This window comes from Sus scrofa, chromosome 8, assembly GCF_000003025.6.
Source record: "Sus scrofa isolate TJ Tabasco breed Duroc chromosome 8, Sscrofa11.1, whole genome shotgun sequence".
Classification (NCBI taxonomy): Eukaryota; Metazoa; Chordata; class Mammalia; order Artiodactyla; family Suidae; genus Sus; species Sus scrofa.
This window is the reverse complement of record NC_010450.4, coordinates 74,357,613-74,381,825: the sequence shown is the minus strand read 5'-3', so window position 1 is coordinate 74,381,825 and position 24,213 is coordinate 74,357,613. Positions and strand designations below refer to the sequence as shown.

Here is a 24,213-nt window from a genome sequence, read left to right as displayed (position 1 = left end):
TCAGCAGGTGCTTTTCAAGACTTAGCTTTTTTGACAAATCTCTCCCACTCTGTGTTTGAGGATGACTGTAGAACCAAGAAGCAGGATGTTTTGCGTGTGTAAGTAGACTAATATATAACATTCGCGTGTTGATAGGAGTTTACTTATTTAAATACTAGGAAGATATTTTCCTTTTAAGAGTCACTGCAATGTATAGTTGAGGAGTTCGGCAAACTTCAGCAAACTTCCGTTTAGATTCTTTCAGAACTAAAGCCCATCCTGGGCTCTAATGTAATGGTAATTAGACTCCTTTCCAGCGTCCGCATTTGAACCCTTCCATTTTAAAAATTAGGTTGTTTGCGGTTACGTGCCATTACACACATAAAGATGACTACTAGTGCTATAAGTATTGAATATTAGCAATGCCTTAGTTTCTGCTTAAGGCACTGATTTAATTGCTAATTTTCTCTTAAGAGGGTGGATGGAGTATTTGACTTGAACATTATTGACGATTATAATACATACCAACACTTGAAATATAAAGTGAAATGTAAATTATATATTTTATTGAAATATAAGGATGTAGCATTACTGGATATATTATGAGGTAAGAATCATTAATAAGAATATGACCAGTGGACAAGAGTTAAGGCTCATATTTTAATGGTGTCATTTTTGTTAGGAAACTCAAAACATGCTGGCTTCAGGAGGGTCTGTGAATACAATCAAATAAAATCTGTCCAGATTTGCCTATTAATGCTGTTAATGTTTCTCATTTTGTTTTACTACCTGGTGGTTGGTGAAGCAAGAAAATATGATCTCTGTGTTCAAACTGTAACAGGTTTCAGGTGAGGGACTGTAGAAGATCTTAGGCAACCAATTATAGCGCCCAGTTTTGTAGTAGTATGCAAGAATTTTGGTTCTACTATGGATAGCTTTATCTCAAAGGGCTTATTAAACTTATTATTCAAGGCACCATTTAAAAACTTATTATTAGCCACAATTATCTTTTAAAGTAGTTCAGGTTTTAAGTCTTTTCTAAATGTAAACCTGCCCTCTACAGTATTACTAGAGGTTGTGAAATACTTAATACTAAAACTTTTTATACATCATATGTTTAACTTCTAGGAATAAAAATGTCCTTTTGTTCTTTAATAAAAGTAATTTATAATGGAATTGAACCAATCTGTCTATATCCTTTTATGTTGAAATAATGTTAGGCTTACATATCATACAGTTTTGATTAATCCTTCTCAGTTTTGAACCATGTTGCTGTAGTGCAGTCTGTCACTAAAATGAGTTGTTGCTAAAAAACTTCTATTGACCTGCCAGCTATGGTGTCAGTGTACTGCACTCAGTAGCAACTGAACTAACAAGTCAGGAAGTTAATGCCATGTAATTTAAGGGACGCCTTACAGATCAGATGTGCTTTCTGTAGATGTATTTTGATATCTTAGAAATTAATATTTTTTAATTTTAGTGAATAAAAAATTATTCAGGTTTTAAAATTCATATGTTCATTTTCAAAACTTCATAACTTTTTGTAGTAATTCAGAAGATGAAGTTTCAGTTTAAGTAGTTTGAACACAACTGACAAATTCCTTTAAATAAGTGATTAATTTTCATTTATACTTTGCTAAAATCGTGCTTGTCATTTTTTCATTAATACATTTTCTATTTTGCAAGGCAGTAGGAATTTGAAAATTTTATTTTTGTTAACTTATTAAAATGCTTAATACTAATGAAGATATAGTTAGCATCTCAAGCTAAGGTCTTGATTCAAATTGCTACTTGAATTATCTATCCTATGATTGGTTATGCTATTGTGGCCTTATGCTTTATAGCTTAGTGGATTTTTTCTTTTATTCTTTTTTTTCCTTCTTCTTTTGCTTTTGAAACTGATATGGAGAAGAATCTTTGAAAGTTCAAAGCTTAGGAAAAAAGATTTATCTGTGAAAATTAGAGTTTACATATACTACCTTTCCCACTTTTTTTGTTTGTTTGTTTGTTTTTTTTGTATGCTGTTCTCTGGCTCAGGACCCTTCTCTTACTCAGATTCCTTGAGTGAGGAGGGTAAGGAAAAACGTTTGTAAAATTTAGGACTGTGACTTCACAGTTGAAGGTGGCTGAGGACTAAATGAGCCTGAAACTTCAGGTGGTATGTCAATTTTATCATAATGTGTAGGACTGCTGTGCTTCCTTGGAATTTTGGTAATTTTCAGATTGATCTGGAACATTTTGGAATGAATGTAAAGATACTGTATGCCTGCTTTAGAGGTTCTTGAATTCTGGTCCTTTTAGAAATGTATTTTTGTTAAATTAAGTACAATTTTCATGTTAGCTATTTTTAAACTGTCTTAATTGTGAATTGGATAGATGTACATTTTACTGTTGTTTTGGAGGCTTTAAGATAACATATTCATTCTTAAAGAGAGGATGGGATTCTTCAGCATATCTTATACTTCTGTAATTTCAAGTTTTTATATTTTGATTGTACTAATGTAGTATATATTTCTAATATTTATCTAGTAAAAAGAGTCTTTAATGTGGAGTCTGGCCTGTTATTTCAACATGGGACTCTAGATATCTTTGAAAATATAACTTTAGGAGTTCCTGTCGTGGCGCAGTGGTTAACAAATCCGACTAGGAACCATGAGGTTGTGGGTTCGATCCCTGGCCTTGCTCAGTGGGTTGGGGATCCGGCGTTGCAGTGAGCTGCGGTGTGGATTGCAGACGTGGCTCGGATCCCGAGTTGCTGTGGCTGTGGTGTAGGCTGGTGGCTCCAGCTCCGATTGGACCTGGGAACCTCCATATGCCGTGGGAGTAGCCCTAGAAAAGGCAAAAAAAAAGACAAAAAAAAATAACTTTAGTGACATAGATTAACCCAAAATATGTATCTATAAAGCAGTTGTGAGAGGGGGAATGGGTTGCAGAAGTCAGCCATGTAGAGGAGGTGTTTTACAGTTTAAAAAAAAAAAAGTCCAAGACTTTTTTTGGATAAAATGAAAGCAGAAGCTATATTTATCTATTGCATTTATTATAGGCAATAAATTGCATGTTTAAGGTAGCATATTAGACTAGTCTTTTTTCCTCATCCATTTTCCTACAGCATGTTTTAAAACCAGAAATCTCAAAGTTTCCTGTTCTCCACCTTGTATGAACATGATGTCTTTTGTGTAAGGAGCCACTGTGATGTCCTGTGGAATGTCTAGTCCATTAAGGTCCCTCTAGACTAAATGATGAAAGAGAACTGGAGTTTATAAATCTATGAGGGTTTGAGCCCTAGGTCTTTTCATTTACTAGTTTTATGACCTTACTCAAGTTTCTTTACCTCATTTACTCTTGATTTTCCAGTGTATAAAATTGGAGGTGGTTTAAGGTCCACTTGCAATTGTAATATTTTCTTACTGTAAAGCCTTCAGTGATGATACAGTGGCAAAACATAGAATAAAAACAGTCTTAAGCGGAGAAGGGTAGTTACATCATTTAAAATGCTTTTAATTTTAAAGGACTGATGGTAGAAAAAATTGCATTAATTCAAAGACAAAAGGCTGGTTAATCTTTACGTCATTAATGATTCTGATTGTCAACAGAGTAAAATCTCTTTTATTAGAATCTATTAATATTACATTGATTTATTGGACTTGGGGTTATATTAATAAAATACATTACTGAAGTGTAGTGTAAAGTGTATGGTTATCTGAATATACAGACTTAAGACTTTTCTCTTGAAAGACTTCTTTTCTACTTCTGCCAATTAATAAATATATGAGGCCAGTAAATTAGAAGAATCTGAAAATTATATAAAGAGAAATGAGGCCAAACTGGCCATGGCAAAATGAACACAGAAGGAGGAACTGAGGAAGAGCTGAACAGCTTTTTACCTTTTCTGTAGATGGACCTTTACAATGTAGCTTTATTTATTTTTTTTTTTAAAAAGGTTTCTTTAGGATATCATGTATACCTGTTCTTCAAATGTAAATACATTTTTAAAATGAATTATCAGGACCCAAGTAATATTAATGACATTCTGTTTGATTACAAGGATGATGGATGTTGACTATTTAAGCCAGTGTTGAATTCTGTTACTATTCACTGGTCAGACTAGGGCAGTTTTAAGTTATTTTCTGTTTATATTTGGAAAGATAGCTCTTAATTAAGCTTGCAGATATAAAAGTTGTATTTTGGAAGAGTTAGGTCATTTCCTAGATGGAGCACAAGTGGGTAAAAATCAGAGTAGGGTGGGAAGACCTGGTGGGTTGAACCAAATAAGGTGAAATTCTGTATGACTAAATCCTTTGCTTGCCATAGGCTAGGGCAGATTTGTTTCTGTTGTTGTTTGTTTCTTGTTTTTGACAGTTTGCTTAATGTGAACTGTCAGGATCATACGTTATGTAAAACACTAATTTAATCCTTCTCTGTACTGATGGACTTTTCTGTTTGGGTCATCATGCTTTTAAAGGAAAAAGAAGATAATGAGGGAACATGAAACTATATTGTATAAGAAGCAGTTAATGCACCATTTTCCAAGTGGTTCTATAGAAAATTAATAAAGGTGCCAGGTAAAATTACGGTATCATATTGAAATGTTTGGGAAACCGTGAGTTAAAGATGAAAGGTTTGTTTTTACTAGAACTTTTCGTGGCCTTAAATATGTGTGTTCATTGTGATGCTCTTAAGAGAGAGGTATGGTGAGTTCAGATGAATTGAGGCATAGAACACATTTTTGAGGCCTGTTAATAGCTCCTGGAATACTATCTTAGGGACATCACTGTAGGAAATGTTGGGTTAAAGACACTGTTATTGTTTAGCCTGGGGAAGAGGATAATGGTTTTTCAAATGCAGTTATATGAAAGAAGCATGTTTAGTTTGGCCAGAGGGATCAAATCAGGACCTATGTGTGAAAGTTACAAGGAAAGAGATTATGATCCATCAAAAGAAAGAACTTTCTGAATGAGTTAACCACAGTTCTCTTGCTCAGGAAGATAGTGTGTTGTAAGATTTCAGGAATAAGGTGGATGACTGCTTGGCAGCAATATTATGAAGTTGGGAGAATCAGGTGAGTGGTTGAATTAGATGATTTTTAAGGTCTAATAAATTTGAAATTATTTTATTAGGGTTTTTTGAAAAAGTTTTTGTTGATAGATTTTTTTTTTGTCTTTAAGTTTGTGGGTTTTTTTTTAAAATCATGAATAATTGATTTATTATTTTATCTTTTTTTTTTTTTTTGCTTTTTGGAGCCGCACCAGGGCATGTGAAAGTTCCCAGGCTAGGGGTCAAATCAGAGCTACAGCTGCTGGCTTATGCCACAGGTACAGCCACAGCAATACCAGATCCAGGCTGTGTCTGCCACCTACAGCACAGCTCACTTGTTCAGTGGGTTAAGATCCTTAACCCACTGAACAAGGCCAGGGATTGAACCTGCATCCTCATGAATACTAGTCAGGTTCATTACCGATGAGCCACAGCAGGAACTCCTATTTTGACTTAAAAAAAAAAAAAAAACTATTGAGAAAAAAATCTGGATTCAGGTACTGGTGTTGTAGTGTACTATCTCAGGCAAATTATTATAACTCTTTGGAGACCTCAGATTATTAAACATCTAAAATGAGGATAATATAAAGTAGGGGCTTAGGAATCCAATATTTAGGCAGACAGGTGTCTAATTTAAATATCTACCCTACCAATTTATAAGCACTCTAACTTTATCTCAGTCTCAGTTTATTTGTCTTAAAATGGAAAAGAGTACAGGATCTCACAGGGTAAGTACTAAATGAGGTCATGGAAACAAAGTGCCTATCATTATGCATGGTTTTTAATGTGCTAAATAAATGAATGCAGAAATAAACATAGAATGGAATTGCACAGATTAGAAAAGTAAAGGTGAAAGTAAAGTCATTTGTCAAAGTTCTCTTGACTAAGAACTGCAACTCAGGTCTTTTCTCACCGAAGTCTGTTATTTATAGTTAAATTAGGGTGTCCCTCCCTCCCTGTGTCATTCATTGAGCATCAGTCGCAGGCCAAGGAATGTGCATTGTGGTAGAGACCTGCAAATCAAAGATTAGACCCTTCCTAACTTCTGTGGGAGGTTAGGGGAGGGGGACTCGAAGGGGCCTGACAGCCCAGCACTCTGGGATGGGTTCTGTCAGAGCAGCACAAACAAAGAAACCCAGTACTTAATTTAGCATTGAGAAGGGAGGGTCAAGGAGGTTTTTTGTTTGTTTGTTTTTTTGTGGGATTTGTTTTTTTTGTTTGTTTGTTTGTTTTTTTTTACAGCGCTTCTAAAGTGGGAAAGGCAAAGAAAGCAAGGAAGGACTGTGGGAGTGGCTTGTGCAAAGGCTGGCACATGAGCACAAGGCACATTTGCAAAACTGCAACTCAATAAGTATTGTTTCTGACATACAGTTAGAAGTGAGGTTGGCTGGGCCAGGATTTGAAAGGACCTTTATGACTTTTTAATGTAGATGTAGATTTTATCTCTTAAGGAAACCCCGAGGGCTTTTTGCTTTTCATACATGTAGCACATGGCCTAGGTATTCACAGAAAAGTAGTAAGTTAAGGTCCTTTTGATTTCTCGTTCCCACTCACCCTGAGAGCTGTTGTTCCTTATACATTTTTTTGGACTTTTTGTGTGCCTTAATTTTTGCATTCACAAGCATCTGGGAATGTAAACATATACATCTTTAAACGAAACACACATTTGGTATGTAGTAAATGTCTTGTTCTCCACCTTACTCTCATGTGATATTTCTTGAATATTTTTCCATATCAGCACACACAAATCTATGACATTCTTTAGGAACTGCATAACACAGTCCATTGTGTAGTTACACTATAATTTTTTGAGTCCCTTATTGGTAGACAGCTAGATCTTTTTTAGATTTGGGATTTGCATTACAGTATTTCAGTGGACATGCTTGTGCACATGTCTTTATGTACTTGCAGCAACTATATCTGTAGGTTAATTTCTTTGTAATAATTAAATTACTAAGTATCGGTATGTTTTAGATTTTGATAAATATTACCAAACAAATTTTCCTCAAAAAATTATTCCAATTTAATGCATACCTGCCAGAAGTGTATCAAGCAAGTCATGTTTAGGGTTTTTCTGAGCTTTTTGTTAGACTCTTCATCCAGCAAATGATTATTGAGTACCTATGGTGGATAATAGGAGAGTGTTCAGGCAGGCAGGATCTTTGCTCTTAGGCAGCCCAGAGCTTAAACCACAGAAAGTCTGCAGGTATTTTGTTTGGTCTGTGGAGTTTTTGTTGTTTTTACATTGAATTAATTCCCAGTCCTTTTTAACCCTGCAATATTCTGTTTTCAAGGAACTGTGAACCTCTTGTCGAGCTAATGCTCTCTAAAAGGCAGGCTTAAAACATAGAGGCACCCAGCTGGATGATGATCATCATGACGATGATATTACTCTTCCCTGGATTAAGTCCTTTTAAGGCAGAGCCTATGCTTGAACTCTCTTTGTACTAAATTTTGGAGGGGGTGTTGAAAGCCACATGGTCCAGCAGTGCTTTCTTTGCTGGAATCTCTATAGCATGTTCAGCCTGTGTTTGAATACTTCCACTTGGTGAGATGCTCCCTCCCATTCAGCCCTTTCCAACTTCGCAGTTCTCTCTGCTTAATTTAGTAGAGAGCTGGACTGAGGTGTGCTCTGTCCCTGGAACTGTCCCCTCAAGTTCTGCCTCTCAGGACCACCAGCACGAGCAGGATGTCCAACAGGGTGACTGGACATAGAAAACAGTCAGTATGTGTGTAGAGAATTGAAGGGTGAGACTTTGACTCATTCAGGTTTGAATTGGCATTTGGATAAAGTATACCATGGATTAAGTTTGAATATAATTTTCCACCAGGGTACATTTCAGTCATGCTATTTTTTAAGCCTGGATTTGTACATGTAAATGGAAATGACATTTATGTAGCTTTATAGTTGTAATATGTAAATGCAGTACCTTGACTCTCAACTTTTAAAAATTGAGAGATTTCACAGGAAAAAATCTGCAGATTTCTGACTTCTCTTGAAGTTGGAAAATTTCGCGTAACTGGGCAAACTGGATTTCCTTGAGGTTAAAAGTTTGCTAGAACCAAGTAGCTGCTGCCTGTTTCTGATGGAGAAGGGGCTTTCTGGTTAAACATTGCCCACTGAACTTCTCAGAGTCTTGTACTAGACCTTTTTGCTTATTTAGCATTTCTTGCCATGGTCTTGCAGGCCTTTCAAGGATATGCAAACTTAGCGGGTGCAAAACTGAATGCTGCTCTTAGCCCTAAAATTCTGTCCTAGCTCAGCCTTCTCCACCTCCTGGCTTCTTGCTGCTCAGGCCAAAACTTTGGTGTTTTCCTTGACTTCTCTGTTTATCTCATACCCAGTCTGTGGGGAAATTCTATTGGATGGACCTTCAAATTACATCACACATCACAGACTCCTTCTCTCCCTCCCACCTCTGCCTTTCTGTCCACAACACCATCATCTCTCACCTGAATTTTAGCTGTCTTCTCACTGGTCTCCTTGCTTCCGCCTTTGCTCTCCTAAGGACTTCTCAATGCTGTAGCTAGACGATCCTTTAAAAATCAAAGATCATATTACTCTTGTGCTCAGAATCTCCAGCGGCTCCTCATTTACTCCGAAAAAAAGCCGAAGTCCTTTGTCACCTGACTTAGATGATCTGTGGATGTGGCAGCCGGTTTACTCGCTGGCTTCATCTCCTCTTCTCCTGGCTTTCCCAGGTCCCCTTGCTGTACCCTGTGTGTGTCATGCACATTTCTGTCTTTGGGCCTGTCCTCATTTTTCCATTTGTGTGCAGTGCTCTCCCCAAAGAACTGCACTGGCTACGGGTTCCTTCAGTCTTTGCTGAAATGGTATCGTCTCAGCGAGGCCTGTTGTGGTTATTTGTTTAAAATGTCACCCTGTCTTCTGCAAACCTCTTCCTCACCCATTTGCCCTATCCCTGTTCTTTTTCTTCCTACTGTTATCTTTTAACATATGTTATTTACATATTGCCTTTGTTATCATTTTTTTTCCCCACTAGAGTGTAAGTTATGCAAAGGAGGAATTTTGGTCTTTTATTTACGGCTGCATCCCAGGCATAAGGAATCGTGCCTGGTACACAGTTGGTGCTTAATAAACACTTGTTGAATAAATGAATGAATTTGGGTTGACAGCCCCTGCTTAGCAGTTTGGCTTTTTAAAATTACAATAGTATTATTAAAATTGTTATTAACTATATATTGTATTAATTAGATAGTCAATACATTTATAGTGCTTATATGCAAAATACTACTTTAAGCCCTTCATACTTTTTTCCCCCCTCTTTTTTAGATGCACCTGAGGCATATGGAAGTTCCCTGCCTAGGAATCGCATCAATATCCACACCACATCTGCAAACGATCCCACAGCTGCAGCACTGGATCCTTAACCCACTGCACTGGGCCACGGATAAAACCTGCAGCGCTGCAGAGATGAGCCGGATCATTAACCCGTTGCACCACAATGAGAACTCAAAGCCCTTTATGCTTAATCTCCTAGTAATATTATGAGGTAGAAACTGTTATTATCTCCTTTTAAGAGACAGACTGAGGCCAAACCTGCCCCAAATTAATTAATATTTATGTAGTAAAAATAATCTAGCAATATTTTTCTGTGAGGCCTTTTTGTTTATTTTTTAGAAGGGCCTTCTTGATTCTAAGATTTTTTTTTTTTTTAATTTTACTCATTTTTTCCCCTTAGTTTGTATTTGTAGGAAAAGCTAAAGATAGTCAGATAGGTATTTTATATCACCTTGACAGCACTGAAGGGGACAAGGCTAAAACCTGAAAATGAAGGTTAGGAACCTATCATAGTTGGTCCTCTATATCCATGCTTCCACATCTGCGGATTCAGCCAATCTTCAATTGAAAACATTTGAAAAAAAATCCAAGTTCTCAAAATTTGAAATTGCCACGCATGCAGCAATGCTGGCAACTATTTTTATAGCATTCACATTGTATTTACAACTATTTATATAGCATTTACATTCTTTTAGGTATTATAAGTAATCTAGAGGTGATTTAAAGTATATGGGAGGATGTGCATAGGTTGTAGGTAAATACTGTGCTGTTTTTTGGGCCACACCCAGGGCATGTGGACATTCCCAGGCCAGGGATAAAACTGTCACCGCAGTGACAATGCCAGATTCCTTAGCCTGCTGTGCCACAAGGGAACTCCAGTACTATTTCATATAAGACCTGAGCATACTTGGGTTTCAGTATCGGTGGGACCACTGGGGCCAGTGCCCTGTGGATACTGAGTAACGAGAAACAACTATACTAGTTCAAGTAAGAAATTCAGTCTGGGAACAGACTGGGGATAGGCAGGAAAAGATTGACTTCAAGCAGTATTTAGGAGGAAAACTATGAAGGTCTTTGGGACTGATTAGCTATGAGTCAAAGGATGGACTCAGGATTAATTCCCAAGTTTCTGGTTGTGATAGTTTGGAGGAGTATGCATGTTATGGTGCCGTTTGTTTATTGAATGGATGAAATGATGGAGCTAGGGTAAAACAGAAAGGAACAGGTTTGGAAGATAAAATGACTTTCTCTTTTGGGTATGTTGAATTCTCATTCCCAATGCTTGGTTGGTGAGCTCAGTAGGCATTTGATAGATGACTTGTAGCTTAATAAACAACACAAATGTTGCATTTAAGGAAATAAGGTGGATGGCAGGTGGAAGCTGAGTGGGCCCATGAGCTACTCTTCTGCCTTTTATCTTTAGCATCACACCATTGGATGCAGTAACGTAGCTTGGATGGAGCTTTAAAGACTGTTGAAAGACTCTTTGGGGGTAGTGTTTATGAAACAGATGCATTTGTGGCTATATTCATCATCACTCAGAACAATTCAGATATTTTAAAAGTGAGCAAGGGAATTCCTGTCGTGGTGCAGTGGTTAACGAATCCGACTAGGAACCATGAGGTTGTGGGTTCAATCCCTGGCCTCGCTCAGTGGGTTAAGGATCCACCGTTGCTGTGAGCTGTGGTGTAGGTTGCAGATGCGTCTCGGATCCCATGTTGCTGTGGCTCCGGCGTAGGCCAGCAGCTACAGCTCTGATTAGACCCCTAGCCTGGGAACCTTCATGTGCGGGAGTGGCCCAAGTAATGGCAAAAAGATAAAAAGAAAAAAAAAAAAAGGAGCAGGACTTTCAAGGCCACCTAATTTTAGCTCTATCACTTTATAATTTCTGAACTCTTTGTAATTTCTTTTTGATTGCTTTTCTTCCTCCAACTCCCTTTCACTTGCATTTTCCTACTTTTGTTTTTGTTTTCTTTCTGTCCCATTTTTACCTTCCTATCTTATAGCTTAGGCTTTATTAAAGGAACCGCTTAATTGATCAGAGAGACATTAAAAGAGGTTTCCAGCTTCCACTCTAGGGAAGAGCTTTGGGGGCAGGGCTGTAGTGATCCCCAGATGTAGCTGCCAAAATTGCCCTTGGCTTTTGCAGCTTGAAGAGATGCTTCATAGATTCCTCCTGGTGTTCCATGGCATAAATACTTCTTTTAAACTTTGCTTTAGGAACGGCAACCATGAATGAAGAAAACATAGATGGAACAAATGGATGCAGTAAAGTCCGAACTGGTACTCAGAATGAAGCAGCGTTACTTGCTTTGATGGAAAAGACTGGTTACAACATGGTTCAAGAAAATGGGCAAAGGAAATTTGGTGGTCCTCCTCCAGGTGTGGATTTGTTTATGTTCAAACAGTTGAATCTTTTGTGTAGTCATTTACATTAGGTGTGTATCTCCCCACGTGTCCCAAGAGTAGCTCTTTCCTGGTGACCACGTTAGGACCTTAGCACTCAGTTTACTTTGTGTGGGAGAACAGGGGGACTGTGTACGTAGAACAGGTCTTGCCCTTCTATTTTTTCAGCTCTACTCTTGGTCTAAGAAGCAGTTGAGAAAGAAGTCAGCACTGGGTCCCTGGAAAAGGGTGCTCTAGTTATGACAGGGGAGGTCCCTTGGGGATGGATTTGAAAGAGTAGTGAGTGGTGTTTACACCAGATGCAAACCAGATCCACACGGGTTGTTAGGTGTACTATTTTGCCTGTCTGCCAATAGCCAGTACAATGTCTTGGCTCAAAACCCTCCAGTTAACTTTTTGTCAGAGTTAAAGTAAAGTCTTGGCCTCTCTTGACCTTGATGGCTGCATTGCCTGTCCCTTTACTCCTCCCTCAGGTGTGCATTTCCTGAGCAGACCTGCACGCTCTGTGTTGTTTGCTTTTCTTTTTTCTGATACATCCTCAAGGCTCATTCCCTCATTTCATTCAGGTCTCTGCTTCAACCTCATTTGCATAGAAAAGATTTACTCTGCCCAAGATATCAGCCTTTCTGTGGCTTTATTTTTCTTCCTAACACATATTACTCATTATCTTCTTTATTGAGTATGAGCTTCGTGAGGGAAGGAAGGGGCTGTGTTTTGTTGACTGTTGTATCCCTGACACCTTTAATAGTACCTGGCCCATAGGAGGCCCACAGCAAATGTGTGGGATGAAGGATTGTATAGGAACTTAAATATCTTACTAGAATTTATTTGTGTGTTTATTTTTGTCTTTCAGGTTGGGAAGGTCCACCTCCACCCAGAGGCTGTGAAGTTTTTGTAGGAAAAATACCTCGTGATATGTATGAAGATGAGTTAGTGCCTGTATTTGAAAGAGCTGGGAAGATATATGAATTTCGACTTATGATGGAATTTAGTGGTGAAAATCGAGGTTACGCTTTTGTGATGTATACTACGAAAGAAGAAGCCCAGTTAGCCATCAGAATTCTTAATAATTATGAGATTCGACCAGGGAAGTTTATTGGTGTATGTGTAAGCCTGGATAACTGCAGGTTATTTATTGGAGCTATTCCCAAGGAAAAGAAGAAAGAAGAAATCTTAGATGAAATGAAGAAAGTTACAGAAGGAGTGGTAGATGTCATTGTTTACCCCAGTGCAACTGATAAGACCAAAAATCGTGGTTTTGCATTTGTCGAATATGAATCTCACAGAGCTGCAGCTATGGCTAGGAGAAAACTAATTCCAGGTAACTTTTCCTTTTAAAATTTATTTTTCCACGTTAACCTTATTATACATGGAAAAAACAACAGTACCTCATAGTTCAATATTAGGAAAATATGTAGTGCCCTTGAAGAAGAATAGATGTTGTTTAGGGAAGTCAAATAATTGATTCTAAAAGACACAAAGTTGTTCCTATAAAATGAGTCATTATTTGTAACGATTTACTGATTTAACTTTTAGTAATTTACTGATTTTGCAGTATTTTAATAATTTAGAAAGTCACTTTAAAATAATTTACTGATAATAGCTCATTATTTATTACAATTTACTCTTATTGAGCTATTAGTTGTTTGGTAAAAATACTTATTCTTCTAATAAAGGTCTGTCTTTGAAGTGTATTTGTTCTTTTGCCTCTTCCAAAATTAATTTCACCATAAGTTCTGGCCGGGTTCACCTTAGTAAAAATTTTTGTGTGAGCAAGCTGATGTGTAGCAAATATAACAATATGTATTTGAGTTTCTGCTTCTTTGGAGAAACAGTTTTATTTAATGTTGACTTTGAGGTCTTAATTGTCTTCAGATTAATTTATTCTCTTTTACAGGGACTTTCCAACTATGGGGCCATACCATTCAAGTAGATTGGGCTGACCCAGAGAAGGAAGTTGATGAGGAGACCATGCAGAGAGTTAAAGTTCTCTACGTACGAAATCTGATGATCTCAACTACAGAGGAAACAATTAAAGCAGAATTCAACAAATTCAAACCCGGTGCGGTTGAACGAGTAAAGAAACTTCGAGATTATGCCTTCGTTCACTTTTTCAACCGAGAAGATGCAGTGGCTGCCATGTCTGTTATGAATGGAAAGTGCATTGATGGAGCAAGTATTGAGGTCACACTGGCAAAACCAGTGAATAAAGAAAACACTTGGAGGCAGCATCTTAATGGTCAGATTAGCCCCAATTCTGAAAACCTGATTGTGTTTGCTAACAAAGAGGAGAGCCACCCCAAAACTCTTGGCAAGCCACCGACACTTCAAGCTCGTCTCAATGGCCAGCATAGCCCAAGCCCTCCTGAAATCGAAAGATGCACTTACCCATTTTTTCCTGGAACAAAGCTTACTCCAATTAGTATGTATTCTTTAAAATCCAATCATTTCAATTCTGCAGTAATGCATTTGGATTATTACTGCAACAAAAATAATTGGGCACCACCAGAATATTATTTATATTCAGCAACCAGTCAGGACGGGAAAGTACTCTTGGTGTATAAAATCGTTATTCCTGCAATTGCAAATGGATCCCAGAGTTACTTCATGCCGGACAAACTCTGTACTACGTTAGAAGATGCCAAGGAACTGGCAGCCCAGTTTACGTTACTTCATTTGGGTAAGTTTAAAAATACTTTAAATAATCTTGTGGAATGGGAAGTTAGCAAGTATTATTATAGATTATTTATAAGTCATTTCTTTTGAACTCAACATTAGTGGTGAGTACTTAATTTAAATTTTACCTTAATCTTAGGACTTCATGGTAAATTTTGTTGAGACTTCTCTTCTGTATAATCTTCCTGGATTTAGCTTTTTAAACATGACTTCCTTGGCAGGGAACTTTGGTTTTGATTTATTTTAGAGTTCATGATACTGTTCCATCAGTTTATTTTTGATAATTTCTGCAGAAGTTATAGGATTTGTTACTTAAACAAATGTATAAGACAGTTCCCGAGTCCTTGGTGATGTCTACACAGTCACCTTTTGAGGGCAGGGATAGGGAGCAGTTAAAATCAGAGGCATTTCAGACGGGTCATGTGTAGACACGGCCTTATGCTCACCAATCTGGAAATTTGTCATTATGACTCAAGAAAGACAAAAAGCATCATTAAGAGCTGTTAATGACCATTCTCTTTAATTTCATGCTTTTTTTAAAAAAAAGTAAGTTCCTCTAAAGCATTTGAAGGTAATTAAGAAAAGCTTTGGGCCATATGCTGACTAAATATTTGGCATTGTGAGTGAAGGAAGAGATGTAATATCGCCGGTATTTTTCTACCCCCTGTTTTTGTCTTTTTGCCATTTCTTGGGCTGCTCCTGCGGCATATGGACATTCGCAGGCTAGGGGTCGAATCGGAGCTGTAGACACCAGCCTACACCAGAGCCACAGCAACTCGGGATCCGAGCCGTGTATGCAACCCACACCACAGCTCACGGCAACTCAGGATCATTAACCCACTGAGCAAGGTCAGGGACCGAACCCGCAACCTCATGGTTCCTAGTCGGATTCGCCAACCACTGCGCCACAACGGGAACTCCTCTACCCCCTGTTTTTTACTGTTGGGTTCGCCTTGCCCCTCCCCCTCTCTCCCTTGTACCAGTTTGTCTCTCTCTCTCTTTTTTTTTTTTGTCTTTAGGACCACACCTGCAGCATACGGAGGTTCCCAGGCTAGGCCTTGAATGGGAGCTGTAGCCGCTGGCCTACACCACAGCTCATGGCAACGCTGGATTCTTAACTGACTGAGTGAGGCCAGGGATCAAGCCTGTGTCCTAATGGATCCTAGTCAGATTCATTTCTGCTGAGCCAAGATGGAAACTCCTAGTTTGTCTCATTTTTTTAATGCAGCTATCAATTTCGGTTGGTTATTACTACTTTGTGCCCCAAATAATATTTATTAGAAGAATAGTGGCTTCTTAAAAATAACAGTAGAAGGGAAAAGGTGTCTGATTATAATCATTCTTGATTGTAATTGTCAAATTTGTAGCTTGAAATTATTGTTATCTAGTTGCAGAATTGTACTACTAAAGCATACATCTATTTAAAATTGATTTTCTCAAATTGGTTAAGAAAAGGCAAGGAAAAAGGAAAGCCATTTTCAAAAGTAAGAGCAATTTTTTATGCATTGTAGACTTGCTTGTCTGCCCTGGCCACTCCATGGTGTTAGGAATATTTTTAGGAGATTTTGATTTGGAGATGCTGCCAGAATGTTAGAGCTGAAGGGTCAGGTCCCTAGAAAAAGCTTTCCAGCAGTGTCCTCAATTATTAGTTTGGCAATATTTGGGAATTTTTCAGTCACCTAAGTTATTGATAAATTCTTAGGTATGGCTTCCATTAATGTACAAAATAGAAGCCTTCCATTTTTCTTTTAATAAGACACTCTAAAGATAAAATTAGGTGGATAGAAAATGATTCACATTAGGGTTCTTAGAGAAAAATGGATCAAATTATTCTCTTGGAGTGGAATATTAGGTGTTTAGTTGCTGAGCAAGATAGTTGTCTGACTAACAGAGTAATACTGACACATTTTATTTCTCTCTTCACTCTTGTCCCTTACAAATTTATCTTAAATTTCTAAGATTCCCTAAAGCAGTTTAGTTTTTGTCAGATTTTTTATGTAGACATGGTTTACCCATCTGCTTTTAATTCCATTAGTCAGATGTTTTTATATATTTATTTTATTTTATTTTTTGCTTTTTTAGGGCGCCACCCGAGGCATGTGGAGGTTCCCAGGCTAGGGTCAAATCGGAGCTATAGCTGCCAGCCTACACCACAGCCATAGCAGCGCAGGATCCAAGCGGTGTCTGTGACCTACACCACAGCTCACGGCAACGCCGGAGGATCCTTAACCAACTGAGCGAGGCCAGGGATTGAACCTACATCCTCATTCGTTTCTGCTGAGCCATGATGGAAACTCCAAGAAGTTATTACCTAAGTCCTAGGTCCATAGTTACCTCTTACTCACCCAGAGTTCCCAAAGAAAACCCCTGCCCAGTTATAGTATTCCAACTGGATTATGCTCATTAGAGATATAATTAGCTTCAACAAGTGAAGTTTTTAGAAGATACAGTTTGCGTTGGTCCATGTTCCAGATTTTATCAATCTTATATCAAAACTGCTTATGATCAAAAAATTAACAGTTTATGTTTTATGTATTTTTTCAGTTTCAGTTCACCATCAGAGACAAGAGCTAAGATCCAAATTTAAGCCAAAAATTTCAGTTAAATACTAGGGCTTATAAACACAAAGCCTGAGGCCTTGTCTACAGACAGTAACACAGATGTCCCTGATGGTGACTAGAAATGGGAGGGAAGGTTAAGAAGCAGCTGAGGAGAAAAGGGGAGAGGGTTCAAGGGAGGGGAAGAATCAGAGGGTCTAGGAGTCTTTGATCAAAAAACAAATGTCTGACCCTCAGAGGTTGTTACGGTAGGTGTGGATGACCAGGAGATTCCATTTTGTCACAGGGCAGGTGAAGGATGATTAAACCCTGTGGCAATATTCTGGCCTGGTTGTGTGAGCAGAGCCTCTCGCTTTAAAGAGCTGAAGCCTTTTCAGGAGCGGTTTCCTTCAGATGAAGGTTGAGGGTTTCATTGGATGGCTCGCTCAGGGCCGAGGTCAGTTGGTGGTGATGTGTTCTTCGAGGGGGAGAGGTGCTGTGTTATTGATAATCATGCACGTTTCAGGCACTGGATTCTTCTGAGATCTTGTACTGGTTCCTGGAGTCCCTCAAATGGGGTTTATTAAGTCTTAATCATCTTTTGGCTCTATTTTCTTGAAGAATTTGAATCTAATTTTCTAGATCGTGAATTTAACTGCTATTTTAAGGTTTTTTTTTTTTTTTTTTTTTGAGTGGAATAATTTTTTAAATGTGCTTTGACATCCTTTTATTACCCTTTCAGTTTTGATGCTGTTTTGGGCATTGCCTTGATCCTTGACTATTATACATGATATAAGCACTCATTTACCTTCTTATTTCAGAGCTCTTTAAGAATGTGCTTTTACTGCCCACATTGTTTTGGCATCACCACACCCATTTTTCAAGTTTGAAGAATAAAAGAAAAAAAAAACAAACGAGACTATATTTAGTTAAATAACTATTGTTGGTGTTGAGGAAAAAGTTTTGTCAATGGATAGCAGGCGTCTACATGAGTACTAAAATCAGAGTACTTCTGGTGACCATTTAGTGGTCTTGGCAGAATCCCAGATGTTCCTGTTGCGTAGAAATTTAAAATCAAGTTTTAAAATATTTTGGTGTTTTTTTGGTCCTATTTATAGTGGGTTATATTTTAAGGAAAATATTTTTTTAAGAAAAGCTGGAAGCTGAGGTTAATACCAAAATTGAAACCTCATTTTTTTTTTTTTTTTAAACTCTCATCTTTGAATCAGAGAATAATCTTCCTAACCTCACTGGCAACTCATCACCGATCCAGCAGGATAAGACATGATCTATCACCTGGTTGTATTAGGAGCCGTAATCAATGGGATACTCAGTGAGTTTATAGGGTAGAATACAGATGTGGGGTAGGAGATAGGTTCTCTTTGATGTATGGAAACTTACTGGGTCATTCACCATCACGTCTTTTTAAATAATCCTTTTCTAGTTTCATAAATTTGTATCTGTTTAATAATGAATCAGACTCTCAGTGTGAATAATCGTGCTTTTACTAAAACTTCACCTCTGTTTTGAATCTGAGCCTTCCAGTATTGCCACTGCTTTCTGCTGGAGGATTCTTGGGCATCTAGGAGTGGAGTAAGCAAAATCAAGGAGATAAAGGAAAGTCGAGGAGAGTTACAGTTTTGAAGAGGAAAGTCCTGGAGGGTACTTAGTGGAAGGAGGGAGGTAGCCTCAGGGTGTGACGATAATTCATCCTGTTAGATAATTTATTAACAGATAACTATAGGCAAGGCATTTTTTCCCTTGTTTCTATGTTAAATCTTTATGCAGAGGGTAGTTTTTTTACTTGAATGATCACCTAAAACTTCTAAAACAGGAGTGAAGAACCTCTGTCACAAACCAGCTTGTGCCATTGATTTAATTTCATCTGAATTTTTTATACTTTTGTTTCGGCCATGACTGATGAAATTTAATTAAATAAAAAATTTTTTTTGAATGCTCCTCATGTGTTAATTGTCAGAGTCTGCTGAGGAAGGCAGAGACAGACTCTACACAGGTCGAGGAGTAGAGAGAGAGAGGGCCCACCTCCCAGGGGATCTGAGTTATAAATCTTGAGTTTATGAGCAGAAAGGGGCATAACACAAGCAAACACCTGTTAGAGAAACATCCTCATGGTGGCTTAATGGCAAATAGTTCTGTGTAGCATTTGCTTTGGTGATTTTAGTCAGATTTTAGGAATTAGAAATTGAATAGATGTAAACTTTAGTTAATTGAAATTTCATCAGTTGTGCTTTTTAAAATTTTGCAGGTATTTTCTCTTTAGTATAGTTATGTTGACTGTGCTTGCTTTTCCTCTGAGCAAGTAATATTTTTTCTAGATGAAGTCATTCTGCTTTGTGTGGACCAATTTTTGTGTGAATATTCATTTTTTAAAAATATCTTCTGTACTTTTTTCGGTACTCATTTTGTGGCTAACTTGCATGTTGCTTCTCATATTTGACTTCGTAATGACATACAACATCAGAATCTTTCATTTTCTCTGGTCATTGTGTGCTAAAGTATTTAGTAGATATATATAAGCATGATAGCTATATTATGTTTGCTGTCCCTTTAATATTACTTAAAGATTAGGGGATTAGGTTTTGATTTCTGTTATCACTTGTAACTTTGTTGAAAGTTATTTAGAAGACAGAGCAGAATGAAGGTATACTATTCTGAGAAGTTTTAATCTGAAAAATAATTTGTGCTTTTTTTTCTTATGAGCTGTCATTTCCAGATTGATGGGCAGAAATGCAGAGATAGAATTTTGATTTTAAAAATTTTCCAAAAAATTACTTTGAAACAAAGAGAAACCTTCTCTAGTTTATTTTTTTTTTTAATTTAGGAAATAATTTGAGGAGACACTTAAGCTAAATATAATGTAAAGGTTATAATGAAGTTTTACTGTAAATAATTAGAAGAAAAATAATATTTTTAGAAGGTCTTCCAATTTTAATTATAGATCTAATTTTCATACTATTTTAAACTAATTAAAGAACAAAAGTAATTGGCTGAATTTGATTTTAAATTCACCTAATTAACTAGGATCAACATCAACATTTTATACATTGGTTTGTGTTCGTATGACCAAGTGTTGAGATAGAAATTCCATTAACTCAACTATGTGTCTTTGACCCTCTGAGAGGGCCGGGTGTTCATGTGTTTCTGTTCTTCTTGAACATAATTTTTTTTCAAAAGATCATCATCTGGTATAACTCATAATTCTTATCTTAGTGACACTTCTACTAATGGACCATAATTGTTATGGAGTTGTTACTGAAAGAAGCAGCTTAATAGAGTAATGAGTAAGCAAGTAAAAGGACATATAGTCTCAGCTGCCTACAAACTGTGACCTTCAAATGGGCAGTGAGTCATTCCTCTTTGTGGACCACAGAGCCTTCATCTCTAAAATAGCAGGTCTTACTTGGTGACCTCTAAAGACACTTCCGGCTTATGGTTTTGTTTAAATTATTATTAAAAATACTCTTATGAAGGACCAAGAATCATATTTTTTATGTGTACCGAGATAGAGATTTGAATTCAAATAGTTTAAAATCACAAGCTGCTTTTGTAGGAATTAACTCTCTTTTCAGTTTATTGTTCCTTGATTCAAAGCTTAGATCTGTCTATTCATAGGAGAACAAACTAAATGAATCAATTACCTGTTTCTTTTTTTCTTTTCTTTTCTTTTTTTTTTTTTTTTTTGTCTTTTGTCTTTTTAGAGTTGCACCCGTGGCATATGGAGGTTCCCAGACTAGGGGTCCAATCGGAGCTACAGCTGCCGGCCTTCGCCAGAGCCACAGCAACCTGGGATCCGAGCCTTGCCTGCAACCTATACCACAGCTCATGGCAAGGCCAGATCCTTAGCCCACTGAGTGAGGCCAGGGATTGAACCCCCAACCTCATGGTTACTAGTTGCGTTCGTTAACCACTGAGCCACTACGGGAACTCCCCCCCCCTTTTTTTTGTCTTTTGTCTTTTTAGAGCCACAGCAGTGGCCTTTATATTATACCCGTTTCATTTTCATGATGACAAGTAATTGCTTTTTGCTTACTTCTTTCCCTGAATTTGTCAATTAATTATAATCAGAACCAACCTAATTACTTAATTTGAAAATCATTTTCTTTTTATAACAGAGAATCTAGGAAAATAGTGATTTATATTAAAACAGCATGTGCCCAATATTTGTTCCAGTTATGTCATTAACTAATGTAATCATGTGATTTTATTTACTTTAATACATTTATTTAGTCACACTTGATCCTTTATCCTATAGTTTCTTAGTATCTTTGGCTAACACATTCCTAAAATACTTGTTCTAATACAGTAGTTTCTAATATAATAGTTACTGCTTTCTAATTTATACATTTAATATATGGTATTTTTTAATATTTAGAAAAATTCATGGTTTATAAATTTTCCCTTCTAATATCAAAGGCCACAGTACATCTTGCATATGTGTTGCATTCTTTGATGTCAGCAGTAGTTTTTAATTTTGCCACAAGGTGTCAGCTAAATATATTTTTTAATGTGGCTTTAAAAGGCATTTCAATGTTGTATTAATTTTTCTCTCCTCTAAGGCTTATTTATTTGGGAGGGGTTTAGAATCAGTGAAGTCTGCGTAGGAAGCTTCACTTAGTCTTGAGCCTATCATGCTTTTATTTCTGCTTCCTATGTAATATTTAGTAGGCAGTAACTTCTTATGCTATGGTATGAATGAACTAGTGAATGGAGACCGAAGATGTTTTAGAAAAATGGTTTTACTGTGATGAATTTTATTCAAGTGATCATCTTTGCTTTTAGCCACTTTAAAATTATGCAGTGTCAGTGCTTCCAGGCCTTTTGTTTAAAGATTAAATATCATATCTACCCTTATTAATTGGTTTCAGAAATATTATCTATCCTAGAGCAGTCCATCCTCCAACCTAGAGTAAGACATCCTCTATCCAGGACCTGATGGCACCCCCTCCTGAGACGAGTGCACGTCCCTCTGGAGAGTTAAAACAAAAGAAAAAACTCTAGTTTCCCTACTAATTAGAACCTCTAAATCATCAAAATGTTAGGAACAACTTGGATTTTCTTTCCCTTAGATTTGTAATAGTTGGTTAAAGATATATTAGTTACATGTTGGCCACTACTTATGGCAAGTGACATTTGAGCTACAAAAATGGCCTTTATATAGATTTTTATATACACAATAATTCATATTTTAAGATGATTTGGCTCACTATATACCTTCTTGCATTTCTTTTAGTAAATATAATCTTATATAGCATGCTGATAGTGATTTCTGTTATAAATGTATCTATAACTTTAGGTTAAAAAGCAAATAGGGAGTTCCTGTTGTGGCTCAGTTGTTAACGAAGCCGACTGGTATCCTTGAGGCCGCAGGTTCGATCCCTGGCCTCACTCAGTGGGTTAAGGATCCGGTGTTGCCGTTAGCTGTGGTGTAGGTCGAAGATGCAGCTTGGATCCCAAGTGCTGTGGTGTAGGCCAGCAGCTGCAGCTCCAGTTCGAACCCTAGCCTGGGAACTTCCATGTATTGCAGGGTGGGGGGTAGCCCTAAGGAAAAAAAAAAAAAAGTAGATAGGAATGCAGTCATTACAAAACATTAGTCTGTTGTAATTGTATTACCTAATAGTTTGGTGAGTGTATTCTGAATGCCTTTTCTTCTGTGTTTAAACAGTATAGCTTGATTTTTATATACAAATTAACCAAGAGTAAAGTTGAATAAACAAATTATAAACTAGGATGTATAATGCCAGCTTCTTTTATGTATTTGTTATCTGTGTTGACCTTTATGTAAACCCTTTTTCTTTTGCATGTTTTGATTTTCTTTTGTTGTATTTTCTAAGGATGTTATTTATAGAGATACTTTACTTTTTGTTTCTTTTTGTTTTTTTTTTTTTCACTTTTTTTTTTGTAGTCCTGTTTTGTAGATGGGTTGTTGTAAGCCTATGAAATTAATTATTTTCTCATTACCTTTGTTTCAGCTTACATGTTCCAGTCTGCTTGTTAGGGGTGAACACATAAATTTGCAACACATGAGCCATATTGTGTGTGTGGCTTTTTTTTCCTCCCACTGATATGTTAATTTTGGGTCCAAAGGTGACCAGATAATGTAATTACAGGTTTATTAAAGTACAGTTTTCTTCCACTATCCAAAGTAGAGTGTTCCTGTGAAACCTTTTATAAGTGGAAATGGCATAAAGTGAAGAAGAGTTACCTTAAGACACGTCTTGCTAATGGAGGCACAGAGTAACTCAAGGTAAAGCACAGATGTGCATCCAGTTGAAAGCTCTAAGGGCTTGATGCTGAGACACTGATGTAGCTCTGGGGAAGGAGCTTGGCCATAGTATTCAGGCCAAAAATTTTATTCTGCTCAGCCTATATCTGGAATGTTTTGTTTAATTAAACCTTGACAACTCAGGAAGACTTGGAGACTCTGAACAGACCGTGAACAGCTGAAGTATTTAGGTCTGTTTAGTCTGTAAATATTAATACAGTCTTTACAGGGGGAATAAGGTTGCTGTCTTCAAATGCTTGAAGATCTGGCACGTGGGAGAGAGACTTCAATATGAAGTTCTATGGATTGGAATTAGGTCTAATAGAGGAGAATTTCAGGGAACAGATTACGATTTGATATAATCCAGAACCATGTGAGCATTTAAACAGCTGATATTTTAGAGGTTATACTCCATACTAAATTGTTATAAAATATTGCTGTATTCCCTGTGCTATATGTTACATTTTTTTATTTTTTTAGGTCTTTTGTCTTTTTAGGGCTGCACCCTCGGCATATGGAGGTTTCCAGGCTAGGAGTCTAATCAGAGATGCAGCTGCTGACCTACGCCAGAGCCACAGCAACACAGAATCCGAGCTGTGTCTGCGACCTACACCACAGCTCATGGCAGTGCCAGATCCTTAACCCACTGAGCAAGACCAGGGATCAAACCTGCAACCTCATGGTTCCCAGTTGGATTCATTTCCACTGCGCCAGGATGGGAACTCCTACATTACATTTTTAAAAACTTAATTTATTTTATATCTAGTAGTTTGCACCTCTCAAGTCTGTTTGTATTATTGAACAAATGTATGGAGGAAGGCAGAATTCTTACTAGACTATTTTAATTCAGGTTTATCTTCTTTAACACACTTGGAGTATATTAGCCTTACTATTTTGATGCCCACTACAAAATTTGCCCTTCTGCAAACTTTGATTTAGAAAGTTTATTTTTAAAGTCTTTATTCTTATCATGTGAATAGCTTTTTTGTTTATTA

At 37.2% G+C, this 24,213-nt stretch overlaps 1 protein-coding gene across 1 annotated transcript in view; it reads left to right on the top strand.

Moving 5' to 3' along the window:
• Positions 1 to 24,213, top strand: part of RBM46 (RNA binding motif protein 46) — a 45,721-nt gene that overhangs the window by 1,219 nt on the left and 20,289 nt on the right. The window contains exons 2-4 of the mRNA XM_003356986.4: positions 11,537 to 11,698; positions 12,576 to 13,043; positions 13,620 to 14,402. Coding sequence (XP_003357034.1) covers positions 11,548 to 11,698; positions 12,576 to 13,043; positions 13,620 to 14,402 — 1,402 coding nt within the window. The 5' untranslated portion in view covers positions 11,537 to 11,547. The remainder of the gene's footprint in view (positions 1 to 11,536; positions 11,699 to 12,575; positions 13,044 to 13,619; positions 14,403 to 24,213) is intronic.